Genomic DNA, 15,730 nt, shown 5'->3' on the forward strand with positions numbered 1-15,730 from the left:
CAGTATTCAGAAACAAAGAGAAATATAAATTTTTTTTTTTTTTTTTTTTTTTTTTTGCTGGCCTGGTTGGCCGAGTGGTTAGCGTATCCGCACCCCAGCCAAAAGACTGTGGTTCAAAATCACGTAATAAAATTGCCGATGCACATTTTCAGAATAAAATCCCACCGTTAAAGGGCTAATTGTCTCCCTCTTTCGGTAAAAAAAATGTAGTTTATGACCATTTTTCATTAGCTTATGAATTTTCATTAGCTAAAGCTATTTAGAATTTATGATCAGACATGTTGAGGCCTAACTTAACATCATGGATTTTAAGAAGTTATTAAGCGTTTTTTTAGGGGAAAGGGGCGACAAAATATGCAATAATACTCAAACAACAGACGATGCCCATAATGACAACTAGCTATTATGTTTAAGTACGTTAGCGTAAATTCTGACATTAGAGAAACATTTATCGGGTTCATCAGTATTACCACAACATAATTTCTTATATTTAGAAAAGGTAGTATTAAAATATTAGAAGAAATTTTTAATACGGAAGAATTATCTTTGGAGATAAAAATGTGCAGTGGGAAAGCTATGATAACACGCTGCCAATATGAAAGGTGCCCATACAGGTTTACAAGCTAGGCTGAAAAAACTCCCTCTGCACATTATATACCATGCTCTAGTCATTCCTTAAATTTAATTGGGATAACAGTTCCATGCCATATATCGAAGAGGATTATAAATGTAGAACTTTTAAAGAAGCTGCGGTAGTCCTAAGAACAGGAAATAACCTCAATGGAAACCACGGAATAATATTAAAAGTCATGTGGAAAAACCTGTTAAAATCATTCGCTTTAGCAGAACTAAATTACGCGAAAAATTATAAAACGCGAACTTAATAACAATAACTAAGTCTTCACGCTTAATGCGCGTGATGTCACGCGTTCTCTAAAACTTTGTCTGTTATAAACCGTTACCTACATTTTCTCTTTTGTTTTTTGCATTTAATACCAGCATAACCTTTCTCTTCTTCACAAGGCTAGACAGTTACAGCTAGCGAAACTAGTAGACGATTATGTATAAATATTTTATTAAATCCATGTTCTTAAAAATCAAATAGTTTGTTTCAATCACACGTAGACCAATGCTGTGTTATTCTTATTTATTAAAATGAATTATTATGGAAATGACTTTTATTATCAATAAACTAAAAAAGATGCGTATGAATTTGATTAACTGAAATAGACTTGTTCTTTTGAGGCCTCATAATGATGTTGTGCCTCGTGTCTCCAAAAGTATAAATGCGGCCCAGTGTATAGCCAGTAATGAATGTTAACTTCTATTTAACCTCCTGTTTCAGTTTTTAGGTTATGTACAAAGAAATGAAACCAGTGAAGGTTAGTTGAGATTTTTATTGGATCGATTCATTTGAGCCAATGGCTTTACTAAATTATATCCTTCAATTATAGATCTATTACTCTTTTTAGACACCGTAGTGGATTGTCGAAACTTTTGGATTACATATTTGTTCCTCAACTGCCATTTAATTCTACTGACGATAGGTAGGTTTTCTTGGATTTGCTCTTCATAAATAAGACTCCATTTATCCCTACTGTGAAGAGCTTTGCTTCCACAAACTGTAGGACATTTATTTGCTTTTACGTCTCAACAGGAATCTATAAATAAATAAATAAAATTTAATATGAGCCGTTTACAGTATCAATTTAATACATTTCGGTTTTTCATTCTCTACATATTTCATTCCTTTGAATATTTATATAATTTTATAATTTCTAACTGAAAAGCAAGCACTCGAGCGCACTATCAGTATTTGGAATACGATTGGATATTTGATGTTCATAGACATGCTTAGACGTTGTTTTTGTTCATAGAACACAAACAACGGAAGTGAAATTTCCTAGAACAGTTAAAGGGAGGATGCAAAACAGCTAAATAAGGGATAAGCTTAACTAAATGCAGTGAATCATATATTCAAGAAACATAAAAGAAATTGGAAATCGTTTACTGGCGAAATTGAGTCTTAATCTTGAATATAAAGGTATATTATAGTTGTAAATATTTCATACAGTTGATTACGGGGTTATTCTTAAAGGGTCGTATTTTTAGGTAATAGGGATATCCTTGAAAATCCAGATTTTATGATGAATGGGTACGTTTTGAATTACGGGAGAAGCAACAAAGGGTAGGAGACAAGTTTATTATGGCTGCTAATTAGAATGCCCTTCTGGCCCGTTGGCCTGTTTTTCAGTAGGAAAAATGAAATTTTCCGGGAACGAGAAATCCTTCCACCTCTGTATCAGACTCCACAACGACACCACCACAAAGAAGTCAAAGTATTTGATTTAAAAAAAAAAAATTGATTTCATAAGATTAGAAATTCATTACTTAATACATTCAAGAATAATTTAAAATCTTAAAATTATAACATACAAGGAGTACATTTATTAATTACCTTCATTACCTTGATGGACTCAGGATTTCTCCATGAGTGCAGGTCACAAAGATGCCTCCAATGATCTCGATCTTGAGCTTCTCTTTCCCATGTTATATCCATTGATTTCACTAGTGGATCTTCTCATCTTGTAGGTGGACTTCTCTTTATTCTTGGTTGCCAGTTGAGTATTCTATATATCCATCTGTTATCCCTGAGTCTGGCTATGTGATCTTCTCATCTCAACTTGCTTTCATATACTGCAGTTGCCACATCTTTTATGCCTGATCTCTTTCTTAGTTCCGTGTTTCTAACATGTTCCATTTTGCTGATGTTACAAATCCTGCGTTCTGTTGCACGCTGAGTTATTCTGAGAGTCTCTTCTGCTTTTCTTGTCGTGTTCCATGTTTCTGATCCATATGTGAGTGATAGAAGAATGTCACCATTAAATAGTTTTGCCTTCGCAGAGATGTCAAGATTTGGATCAGTAAGTATTTCTTTTAATCTGTTGAATGATAGCCATTCAGCTTTCACTATTCACTAGATGCCGTTTAAAATAATTGATAGTCTGGACCAGCTATTTTTGATTGGCTAAGGGTTGATATTGACTGCCTTCCCTTTAATCATAAGACATTTATTAATGTCTTATGATTTCAAAATGAGGTACTGATATTATCGGTACCTTTTCAAATGTTAAATTTCATGTGCAGAGATAAAAAATTTTCTCTAATAACACACTATTGGGATTCTGTAAGTTAGTGTTTGTTTGTGTGTGTGGCGGGGGGGGGGGGATTCCAAAAAAAGTGTGAGAGAATTTCAGAATAATCCTTTATGAATAATTTCCATTGAATAAACGGGCTGTTATTGTCGTAGTACGGACTGGATTGTAAATTCTTCTAACTTTAGAGGCGTATACTTTCACTACAATTATATTTTAATTGCCTTCATAATGGATAATGAAAATCATTAATCGTCATTAAAAAAATTCTTAGCCTGCCCACGGTACGAATTTACTAAAGGTTTACAAAAATCCTTTTGTGATCTGATAACGCTTTTTATTCCACAAGAGGAGGAGGCAAGGTCGTATTCTAGGCATTTCTTGGAGTAGGGGAAGGCAGTCAATGTCCACCCTTAGCCAATCAAAAAATAGCTGGTTCAGACTATCAATTATTTTACAAGGCTTCTAGTGAAAAGCGTACGACAGGAAATTGCCGCTATGTCCTGTTCCATAACGCAATATTATTAGTTGAAATAACAGGACTTCTACATTCTATTTTTTTTCTTGAGGTAATGGATTAAAAATCCGACATTACGGAATTAAAAAACCCTACTTGTCCATGTCACAGATCTACTAACTCGGGAACCGTTCGAACAAAGGCTTAGAACAGTTCCCCTACTTTGCGATTAGAATCAAACTTAGAATGCATTCACTTCATTTCGCCTAGCTAGCGCTATGGATGCAAACGGGTTGTATAATACTACTACGCTTGTATTATCTTCTCCTTCTTATTGTGGTATCTTCTATCGAAGGTCAGCGACCATCTTGGCGAACAAACTGCGCTCTTGTGCTAATCTGAGCAGTTGTGCACTGCTCTTTCCTGTCCACTTCATGATGTTGTCAAACCATGATATTCTTTTTCTTCCTCTAGTTCCTTTGTCATCAATTCTTCCTACCAAAATAGTTTGTAGAAGTTGGTATTTGCTGTTTCTCATGATGTGTCCAAGATATGATGTTTTTCGTTTCTTGATTATTTGTACAAGATGTTTAGCTTTGCCAATGGATTTTAAGACATCTTCATTGGTAATTTTTTCTGTCCATGATATCTTTAGCATTCTTCTGTATAGCCACATCTCAAAGGCTTCGATTTTCTTGATGGTTGTCGCCTTCAGTGTCCATGTTTCAACTCCATAGAGCAGAATAGACCACACGTAGCATTTCAGCATTCGGCATCTGACTTCCATGTTTAGGTCTTTATTGCAGAATAGTGTTCTCATTTTCATGAAGGACTGCCGTGCAACTTCAATCCTTGTCTTTATATCTATTTCTGGATCTCACCGTTCATTAAGCCAGCAACCAAGATATTTATATCTTGACACTTGATCAATATTTTTCCCATTGAGTGTCAGTTTTATTGATGAGGCTGGATGTTTGCTGATGATCATGTATTTTGTCTTGTTGATGTTTATATTTATTCCCATTCTTTGGCTTTCTATGTATACTCTGTCAATGAGTTTTTGGAGATCCATAATATTATCTGCAATTAGCACGGTGTCATCTGCATATCGTAGGTTGTTAACAATCTTTCCATTTATTGTGATTCCCTCTGGACATTCTTCCAATGCTTTTTTAAAGATTACCTCTGCATATATGTTTAACAGGAGTGGTGAGAGCACACATCCTTGTCTCACTCCTCTTTTGATGTTAATATCACTGGTGGTAATGTTGTCTAATTGAACGGTAGCTGACTGATTCCAATACAGATTTGTTATTAGTCTTATGTCTTGTTCGTCTAGCCTTATTTTTTGAAGGACTTCTATTAAGTTAGTGTGTCTGACTTTGTCGAATGCTTTTCAAAATCTATGAAACACATAAAGACAGATTTCTGTTTTTCTATGCATTTTTGTATCAATATTTGGGTACAGAAAAGGCCTCTCTAGTACCAAAACCATTCCGAAAGCCGAATTGTGTTTCACTTAGAGTTTCTTCACTTTTTCTATAAATGCGATTCTGAATTACTTTCAAAAATATTTTTAATGTTTGGCTCATTAGACTAATAAGTCGGAAGTCACCACAAGAATTCGCTTTGGGTTTCTTTGGGACAGTGATAAATGTAGATTTGAGCCAATCTGATGGAAATTCATCACTTTCATATATTTTATTAAATAGTTTTTTAAGAAGTTTGATGTTATCTGGTTAGATTAATTTTAAAAATTCTGTTTGCACACCATCTGGTCCACTGGCTTTTCCTGTTTTACTTGTTCGTATAGCATTCTCTATTTCGCATTTCATGATTGCTGGTCCTTGAATGTTATCTTTTATATTTATAGGCTTCTGTCTAGTATCATTGAAAAGTTCTGTTACATATTTTATCCAAATCTGTGCTTTATTCTCTTCTTCTAGAACTATTTTTCCATTTTCGTCTCTTAGAGACACTATTTGCTTTTTCTTCGGTTTTCCGGAAATTTCGTTGATTTTCTTATACAGATTGAAATTATCATGTTTCTTCTGAAGCAGTTCAATTTCAGTACATAAATTTTTCATCCAATTTTCCTTGGCTTCTTTTATTTTTTTCTTGATGTTATGTGTTTCTGTATACCTGGCTAGGTCTTTGTTTTTGTACATTCTTCTTGTATCAATAAGAGAAAGAATCTCATCTGTCATCCATTCCTGTTGTTTTATATTATTCACATAACCTACTTCTTCAATACTTGTTGTTACGATGGCAATCTTTAAGCTACTCCAAAGAGATTCCACACTTTTATTTTCTTCTATGTTAATCTGTTGTAATCGCAGATTAAGCTGTGTCTTGGCACTTTTATTTATATTCGGGTCTTTCAGTTTTTCTACATCAATTTTCTTTTTCTTCTTTTGTGATTTTTTAGCTGATTTTAATCTAAGACGTACTTCTGCAACTATGGGATTGTGGTCTGATGAGATATCTGCTCCAGGATAAGTCTTTGCACTCTTTATACTACTGTGGAATCTTTTATTTATCAGTATATAATCAATTTGATTTCTGACAATGTTATGTTGGTTATCGTGAGGCGATTTCCAAGTGTACAGTCTTCTGGGTGGAAGTTTAAACCAGGTATTTGCTATTGTTAGATCTTCTTCCTGACAGAACTGGAGTAGGCGATCTCCTCTGTCATTTCTGGTGCCTAAGCCATGTTCGCCAACAATTTCTCCATCACCCCTTCTTCCCACTTTTGCATTGAAGTCACCCATCACTATGCTTATATCATGTTTCTTTGTTAGGTTTTTAATCTCTTTTAGGTGTTCATAAAACTCTTCAACATCTTCACTTTTGTCAGCTGTGGGTGCATAAGCTTGGATGATATTTATGTTAACGGGGTTTCCCTTAAGTTGTAACAGCATTATCCTTTCAGAAAATGGAATCCAATTTATTACTGATTTATTGATTTCTTTATATACTATTACAGATACACCATGTCGATGTTTGTTCTCATCATTCCCAGAGTAATACATTGTCGTATTATCTTGTTGACACTTTCCAGATACTGGCCATCTTGTCTCGCAAATTCCCAAAATCCGGATGCCCAGCCTCTTCATTTCTCTTGTGGCATTTCTTAATTTGCCAGCTTCATACAGAGTTCTGACATTCCAAGTTGCAATTTTAAAAGTGGACACCATTTTGTATTATACAAACAATTTTATTAAGAACTTTGTTTTATTAGAAACAAAGTTCTTAATAAAAGAGTTTTTGTTGTTTACTTTTTCTAAAAGAGAAAAAGTAGAGAAAGCGCCCACCCCCACCCCCGTGGATAGAACGATCGCTGCAGCAAGGACATACACTTCGAAGGTTGAATGTACTGGTTTGGTAATAGTCATTGAAATCGTTCAAGTATTATTAATGAAGACAATTGCTAGAACGCTTGCGATGGTCATCAGCTTCTGTTATCATATGCAGCATTAAGAGCACTGTTACTTCGGAAGAAATTAGTTGTGTGAAGAGCAATTACCAGAACACGAAACGACGTGGATGATAAATGTGTGCATTTTATCATTAATATGATCGAACAAATCCGTAGGGTTTTCCAAAAAATATGTGCTTGCATGTCATTCACAAGGTTCAACGTCTTTCTCAAGAGTATTCATAAATTAGTGAAAACAAATCGCCTAACGCTTTTTATTTCTCATAAGGAGTAGGCGGAACTCTTTTACCTTAACTGACTTTTGGAAATCGGTAGGTAGCCGGCTAAATCCTTAGTTCACCGATATTTGCATGCTAAATACAATTTTTACATGCGTTATTGATCTCTAGTCTTATTATTTGAATAATTAGGAATATATTCATTCTTGTGGTCAAATTATATCACACTATATTAACATTAGAAATCATAATTCAAGCACTTACATAGAACAAATAACTGTGTCGTATGAAATCAGTTGTACACAAGAGATAATACGAAAGCTATAGCATATTAGTGATATATATCGATGAATGATTATGATGAAGAAAGAAAGCGATCACTGTTATTTTCTTGAAAAGCATCTGTAACAGTGTGAGGAAGGCTATTCTAGAGAACATAGATGGAATGAAAGAGCAGTGGGATTTAGGTAAACGGGATGTCGTCAGATTGATGTGATCATATTTTAACAGGCTTAAAAGAAATGAGGTGGAAAAGAAGGAAGACATTCCTGTTGAACACTCCCACGAAAATATCAACAAAAAAGTCATGAAACAAGAAGGGTCAAAATCAGAAAGTTGTTGAAGTGAAACTGTAAAAGAGAATGGTCATCATATAACCGGATTATCGTCTTGATAGCATCAAGAATTTTTTAATTCTTTCTTCCAAATGTGGGAGAAAGGTTTTCAAGGTTTCGTGGATTTGGGAATTTCATAGTAGCTGTTCAGATAAATAACTGAGGAATCCATGGATATGATGCATTTGTGCCAATAAATACAAGAGGTATAAGTCACCCTCAAAAGTAAAATGAGATTATTATTTTTTATATTTTTCAATAATAATGGAAGCTAAAGTAAAGTCCTCTTATAATTTGAAATACTTCCCACAACAAATTTTGTATATGAATGACACCATATGCTAATCAGTCCCAGAAAGTTAAAGATCATTTTGCATGGCATATTGATAATAGGTTATTGTAATCGCCCTCCAACAGGATGTAAGCATGGAAATTTGCAAATGTTTTCAGATTGTAGACACTTTTTCTAATGTAAGACTACCAACATGCTTATTCAATGCCTCCAAAGACTTGAAAAAGTTCCATATTTCGTCTTTTGACCAAATTAATAACAGGCGGATTTATTCAGCATTTACATTATCACCAAACTATCCTAACAGATGACGAATTTTCACTCAGAAAGGCAATATAAATGCAATGTTTTAAAAACTGGTATATCTTATTAATGCAATTAATTTCAATTTTGAATTTATAATGATATTTCATAATTCAAAAAAATCATAATCACATAATTTTCTGCATATTATCTGGAAGTATTGTTTGTTTTTTAGAGGAAAAGAAAGGAAATAAATGCCCTGTCCCACGGCAGAAAACAAACTCGCTTTCAGTTGAAAACTAGCTAATAAATGTTCAATGAATAGAATTCAAAACCCGGTAGTAAACCCCAAAGAAGAGTTGCATTATGAAGTCGTCAATTTTCTTTTTTCAAATTAGCTAATGTAATAAATTTAAATTAATTTACTTGCAATAAAGTGTATTTATCGAGAAAATTAGCAAAATTATACTTGTTCTGATTCCCTACATACCACTGCCATATGTTGATTTAGAGAATTACGAACCTTTTCGCTCTGACAGAGCAGGAATATACTCCTTCCAGAAAGCACATCTTTGGTCATGATATCCGTGGACTGTAGAATTAGAAACCGGGCTATCAAATATAAAATATTCTTTATTTTGTGTGGAATAGGTAGGCCACCTTGCGGTCTCCATCGATCCGTCAGGTGATATGTTTGGGTTCCTGTAAAAAAAAAAAAAAAAAAAAAAGTACATATCATTTGAGTAGACAACATCTCTCTCTCTCTCTCTCTCTGCTATATTAAAAAAAAAATCACTTAAAACTTCTTTTTAGCAGTACAAGAAAGTTCAAAGAAACTTAGACAAAATCCCAGGGGGAAACATTCATGCTGAGACAATTAAATTTTGGTTACACAAGCAAAATTCCTTAATTTTTTAGATTTTTCGTGTGCTGAGACTGAAGAGAGAGAGAAAAAATCACATGTCCTTAATGAATTATCGAGCTCGGATAGTTATGCACTGATAAAACGTAATCCCGCATGGCAAACACATAATAAAATTAATAACTTGATAAAATAAATTACATAATTGGCCAGAAGAATTAAAAATTATAATCGAAATATCCATCAGTCCCAAGAATTTATGGAGCACCTAAAATACACAAAAGGTATTTCGTTACACCCAATTGCGAGAGACCACCTAGGAAAGACAGAATCATATGTAAAGAATAGGCTTACAATTTATCCAGGTTAAAGATTTAAATATATAGCTTTCAGATATCTTAGCTAGTTTAGATGTAGTCAGTCGTTTTACGAATAGAGATATCACAGTGGATCTGCTGGTAAACATTTTCCCACCACGCACAGTAAGATTATTCAAATACTGAATGGAAAATACTTTTTTATATTTCAGGACAAATATTGGCAACAAAACTCAATTATTATGGGCTCCCACACCTCCAGCCTTAGCCAATCTCTTTATGGAAAATTTTGAAATGAATTTAATTAAGATCTCTCGCAAGAAACCAAAAAGTTGATTACGTTACACTGATATTTTCGTTATTTGGTGAGGAACAATGGATGACTTAATTCATTTCAACCATTACATGATCAGCTTGCAACGCAATATAAAATTCACTCTTGAAATGGATGATCACAAAAAAAAAAAAAAATACCCTTCTTTGATATCCTTGTCGAAATAAACAAATAAAAAAGATTGTTCCTTTCAGTATACAGAAAATCAACAGCAACTGGAAGATTTTGTATGCTTCTTTTATAAAAGATAAGCATGGCTAAAACATTACGAGATAGACCATTCAGTATATCCAGTACGTCAATTAACAGCGACAAACAACTGCTCTAACTGAGGCATAACCTCGTCCTCAATGGTAATGAACCCAAGACGATCAACAAATTCTTGATGCAAGTTCTGCTGCTCCTTTACTTAAACAAATTTTAAGAATGCAATCACGCTACCTTACATCAAGAATGTTACAGACAAAATAGCTACTTTGCTACAACATCAAAGTGTTTTTTTTTTTTTACCATTGCATAAACTCTCCCGATTCTTACATCAACCAAAACCCCCACATCATCCCACGGAAACCAGGCGTTTATGAGATTCATTACTCCTGTGCCATTGGTCATGTAGACCAGACGAAAGTGTTGGGAGAGGCTTAATTCCAAACTAAGTTTGGTCTGCTTTCAATAAAAATCTAACTGCTAGACATCTATAACCTCCCAACCGGCCAGGACGTCTATAGACATCCAGCTAAACCTGGATACGATGCATGCTATCTGTTGAAAGAACATGGATAAGAAGTGCAATTCGGTCAGCATGTTCATTAGAAGGTGTGATGATCCCTCACGCTGAAGAGAGCACTTAATCAGATTATCTCAGGCTCATAGCTGTGACTCAGTTACCTATAACAAGAAATGCAGTTCCTTGGTCTATGCTGGGCAACTGAATTTTAGTTATATTGGATAAACTAAAAAGATAGAAATTATTTTTATTTTCTCTTTTTATTGTACAATACAATTTTAATGGCTGGACAAAATAAAGATCCTTGCATAATTTCTTCACTTAAATATTGCCTTACCTTCGAGAACCAATCTAATTTTTAATTTTTTTGCTAATTTTTTCTAATCGCTAACTCCACAAAACATTTTCTTTGTTAAATTAATTCACGATAATTATTTGAAATATTATTTAAAAAAACCGGCTGCCGACGTTCGAGATTATGTTATATTTTTGTTCAAAATCATGATTCGAAGAATACTTCACAGATTTCCTGAAGGACGTGCTTGAGCGACTTTGCTTTATATAGAGAATAATGAAATTCTTTAGTCATATCACTACATTTTTTTTCTTTATATTGTAATCTGCTGTTCTTTGCACTTTCACCTTCTTGGTTTCCCTGTATAATTGGTCATTACAAAATAAAATTAACGGTTCCGATTTAAATTGATATGTATATATTTTCTGCTAGTTCAGATATTATGCTCCAATTTTATAATATATATATATATATATATATATATATATATATATATATATATATATATATATATATATATATATATATATTTAAATTACAAAGTTTTGTATTAATGAGCCTGTGTAGCTCAGTGGATGTGGCGTTTGCACACCACCGCGCTAGGCCGCACGAAGGAAGTCTTGGTTTCGAGTCTAGTCGGCGACTAGAGGAAATTTTTCTAAGCCTTTTTTCGACCAGTTCCCGAGTTAGTCGATATCTGGCACGGGCAAGCAGGTTTTTCCTCCCGGAAACTCGGGTTTTTCGTCCTGTAAACTCAAGAAAATCGACCGTAGAACCCACATTATTTCAGACATTAAATATATTGTGTTAGGGTTAGAGACCACGAGATGGCGGCACATTTGAGCCGTCTCTCTTCACTGCGTACCGCTTAATTAGTGATAGCCTTGGGCCATCTGTCTCTGATTGGGTACCAGTGGAGATTGAACTGCCCACTCAGTCTCCAAAAGTTAGATGGGGCTAAATGGCCTCGCCTACTCCCGTATATACGGGAATAAAAAAAAAGGCGTTAGCTGATTTTTTTTTTTTTTTTAGTTTTGTATTAAAAATTTCCACTCCAAAAGTTCGACAGAACCAACAATATTATTGTCATATTTCTTTTTCTCGTGTGGGAGAAAACGGTAAAATGTCACTCTTATAATTGTATCAGATGTTATAATGGCAAAAATAGTAAGAAAAAAATCATTTGTACTTTCTTTTCAAAACACAAAGAGAAAACATTGTAAATTCACCCAATGAAAAAGAAAATACTCCATATTTTTCTTGTGTTATCTGATTTTTTTCCCTGTAGTACAAAGAAGAAATCACTGCACATAAGATGGTAGAATACAAGAGGGAAAAAATCTGTAGATTGATTACACTATAGCTGATAGAGAATTCATGCCAGAAAAATAATTTATGTAAGAGTTCTAACATCAGCAGATATAACGACATTTTCTTCTAGTTTAGATACGTGACATTGTTGAAGTAGCTAAACCTTTGCTACTATTTACACTAAAATGAATATGCATGTTCCCCAAGTGATTTACGTTCGAACAGTTGTCTTGCGAACGATTTATAAAATAAATTCTCTGAAATATCTGAAAATTAAATAAGTCTTCAATATAACTTCTTGCCCTGCCCAAAAAATAAGATCATGTGAAGCATATGCTCCTTTTCTTTTAGAATAATTCAAGTCCTCTTTTTCAAGATAATTATATGAAATAATTTATACTTTTTCGATAATAAAAATGAAACTGATCATTATAAATTAAGAATTATTTCAGCAAAAATACTGTATCAGCCTGTAAAAGAAATGTCTATATTTTTTTCTATGTTAGGATATCTACTAATCAACAATTGAAAACGAAACACGACATTCTTGATGTATCTCGCACTGTAGCTTGAGGCACTTTAGTGTCCCTTCTAGCTAAGCGTTCTCAATTTTCTTCCTCAATAGCACTGAGAGTGCTTTTTCCTTTACCTTTTCCTCCAGCTAAGAGGATTACTACAAGTATTTCTAAGACGTAGATTACTTCAGAAATAGCAACCAGAAGCATAAGTAGAAGTAAAAATATTTAGATTATTTTAAGAAACAGAAACTAAAATAATACTACTGAACTTTCTTTTGTGTGGTATGCATATAAACAATTTTATGTGGCGAAAATATAGCATAGTATTTCTAAAATTTCAAATCATTTCAGCAGACAGTAGAACAGCTGGTTTTAGATTGCAAGGAAATAGTACAGAATTAGAAGCTTCAGGATACAACAATATTATTGTCTTATTTCTTTTGTCGAACCTGTAGAAATTTAGAGTGGTAGAGTGGTTACGTAATTGAATTGCAGGAGAGGATAAGGATGGGGGGGTAAGCATTAGAAAATCTTCAAAATGAGCATAAATTTTGAATCATTCTGTATATGATATCCTTCATGTATTTTCAACATATCTACGGTGGTTACGCACTGGATATTATAGCAAGGTGCATCCTGCAAAAAAAAAAAAAAAAAGAAAGAAAAGGCGAAGAATCCCTGCTAAAACATCATTGGATATAAAGTTTTGATACTAAAAAGATTCACAATCGGAAACCGAGTTATGCAAAATAACATCGTTTGTTGTTCATAACACAAAACAAAAAAAATTCGTTTCTAAAACTGAAATGTGATGATCCATATAACAGTGTTTTGCTAGGAAAGAAAACAAAAAGTCATATTTATTTCAATAAATATTATTTAAAAATATAAATATGTGACATAATATGTTCAATGCAAACATCGAAAATTCGCGAAAATAGTTGTTTCTATATTGGAACAACCAGTGCAATTGTTCTGTTGCATTGATTTGAAGAATAAATTTATAATACAGCAGAATAATACAGCAACTTTGCTACTACTCATCATCATCATCATACGTATCAAGGATTTAGGCCTAGTATGGCCTGTTCGGCCTTAGAAGTCATTGTTGAATCGTTTAAGAGGACGTCCTGGTTTTCTTTTTCTTAATGGCTTGTTTTGGTAATCTTTCTGTTTTCATTCTTTGAACGTGTTCCATCCATTTATGTTTATATTTTTTAATTTTTTCAATTACTGGTTCTTGGTTTAGTTCTTTCATAATATCTTCGTTTCTTTTGTGATCAAATAGGGTATACTTTGCAGTTTTTCTCATAAACTTCATTTCTGCTGTTGTTAATCTTTGTTTTTCTTTTTGTTTTATTGTCCAGATTTCGCTTCCATACATTAAGACCGGTAGGGCTAATGTATTGTATACTTTTAGTCTGGTTTGTTTTTGAACTAGGTTTGGTTTAAATATAGAGTTAATTACTCCTGTTATTTTTAACAGGAGTAATTTTTTGCTACTACTAAATAGATTTATTGCAAAGGCTGATAGATGGTCATTTCAGGATTGATTATTTTCGCACATGCGAAATTCGTTTCAATTTTTGGAAAAGAAACACAATAAATCATTTTAGAGGCAAAAAAAGTCATATATTTTAGGACAGTAAAGAAAATTCCAAGTAAAACGGTGACACAAACTGTTAGTCAGGCACTAACAGTTAATCCATGAATGGCTCTAAAATAACCGTGAAGGAATTAACGGCGGAGGGAGGTAATGGCATGATAAAAGGTACAAAGCCGATGAAGTTTTGATCCATGCAGAATGCTATGGTGGGCTGGATATTTCATCCACCTCAGCCGGTAGGAGGGATGAGACACACGCGATGCAGCAGAACCTGACATCAGCAACTAGCATTGTTCCGACACGCATACAGAAATGTATTTAACGTTTTTTTTTTTTTTTTTTTTTATTAATCTGGGTACTTATTTGTATATGTATCAGTTGTGAAGATCTGATAACATTTAAGATGTTTCTGTTTCTAGTCTGTTTATTTTATTTTTATTTTTATTTTTTATTGTGTGTGTGTGCGTATAACTTTTGCAGTACCATTAAAGACGGAAGCTTGACGAAAACGATGTATAGGATTATATTTGTTTCTTTTTATTAATTATTATTACTTTTATTAATTATTATCACTACTTATTTACCAGTAAGATGTTGTCTCAATACTTTCCACAAAGAATCATTTTTGTAATTTTTTCATAAATAATTATCAATTTTAACGTCAATTTTTAAGGAGATAAATCTTTATGCATGGTCGTTAATTTTTATGCCTTTCCACACCTTGTATATTTCACTCTTTGCATAATGCCAGCACAAAGGCAAACACACTAAGTACAAATTAAATGGTTTAAAGAGGCTGTGATAAGGCCCTTCAAGAAATAATAAATTACATTGATTTCAGAATAAGAGGTGAAGTATCCCAGGATACGACTGCTACTACCGTTCATGTAAAGAACTAAAAATAATTTGACATCAGTTGAAGTACTTACTATACGTAAATGTTAATAGTCAAATCACGTAAGTATATTGTACTAACAGTATTCATTTACCATGTATAGCATTGTAGACGAAAACGGCTATAAATTTAATTATAAGTTCAGTTATATTCTTCAGTTATAAATTCAATTTTTTTTCATTTTCATTTCATTAAATTCATTTTTTTTTCCCAACCAGTTCTCGAATTAATCAATTGCTAGCACGGAAAGTAGAAGTTTGTTCTCCTCTAAATTCTAGCTTTTCAGCAGTTCAACTCAGAAACATTTACCGCAGAACTTGCGAACAAAAGATAACTGCCGTTGCCTGACGCACTCTCACCCGAAATCTATATCTGCCTACAGACTTCCAAAAGGTAAGGTTAAAAAGTTCAGCCGACTTCCTTGTGGACCAAAAGTCTTTAGACCAT

At 33.4% G+C, this 15,730-nt stretch overlaps 1 protein-coding gene across 2 annotated transcripts in view; it reads right to left on the bottom strand.

Annotated features, from left to right (window-relative positions):
• Window positions 1-1,377: 1,377 nt before the first annotated feature.
• The window catches only part of LOC150093344 (acetylcholinesterase-like), a 39,743-nt gene continuing 25,390 nt past the window's right edge, over window positions 1,378-15,730 (bottom strand). For both annotated transcript variants that reach the window (XM_090413552.1, XM_090413551.1), the window contains exons 3-4: window positions 8,942-9,120; window positions 1,378-1,661 (exon numbers count right to left, since the gene is read on the bottom strand). In XM_090413552.1, the coding sequence (XP_090269678.1) occupies window positions 1,651-1,661; window positions 8,942-9,120 (190 nt within the window). In that variant the 3' untranslated portion in view covers window positions 1,378-1,650. The remainder of the gene's footprint in view (window positions 1,662-8,941; window positions 9,121-15,730) is intronic.

This window comes from Typopeltis vanoorti, chromosome 24 (genome assembly GCF_054136105.1).
Source record: "Typopeltis vanoorti isolate ZY-2024b chromosome 24, IOZ_Tvanoo_1.0, whole genome shotgun sequence".
Lineage (NCBI taxonomy): Eukaryota > Metazoa > Arthropoda > Arachnida > Uropygi > Thelyphonidae > Typopeltis > Typopeltis vanoorti.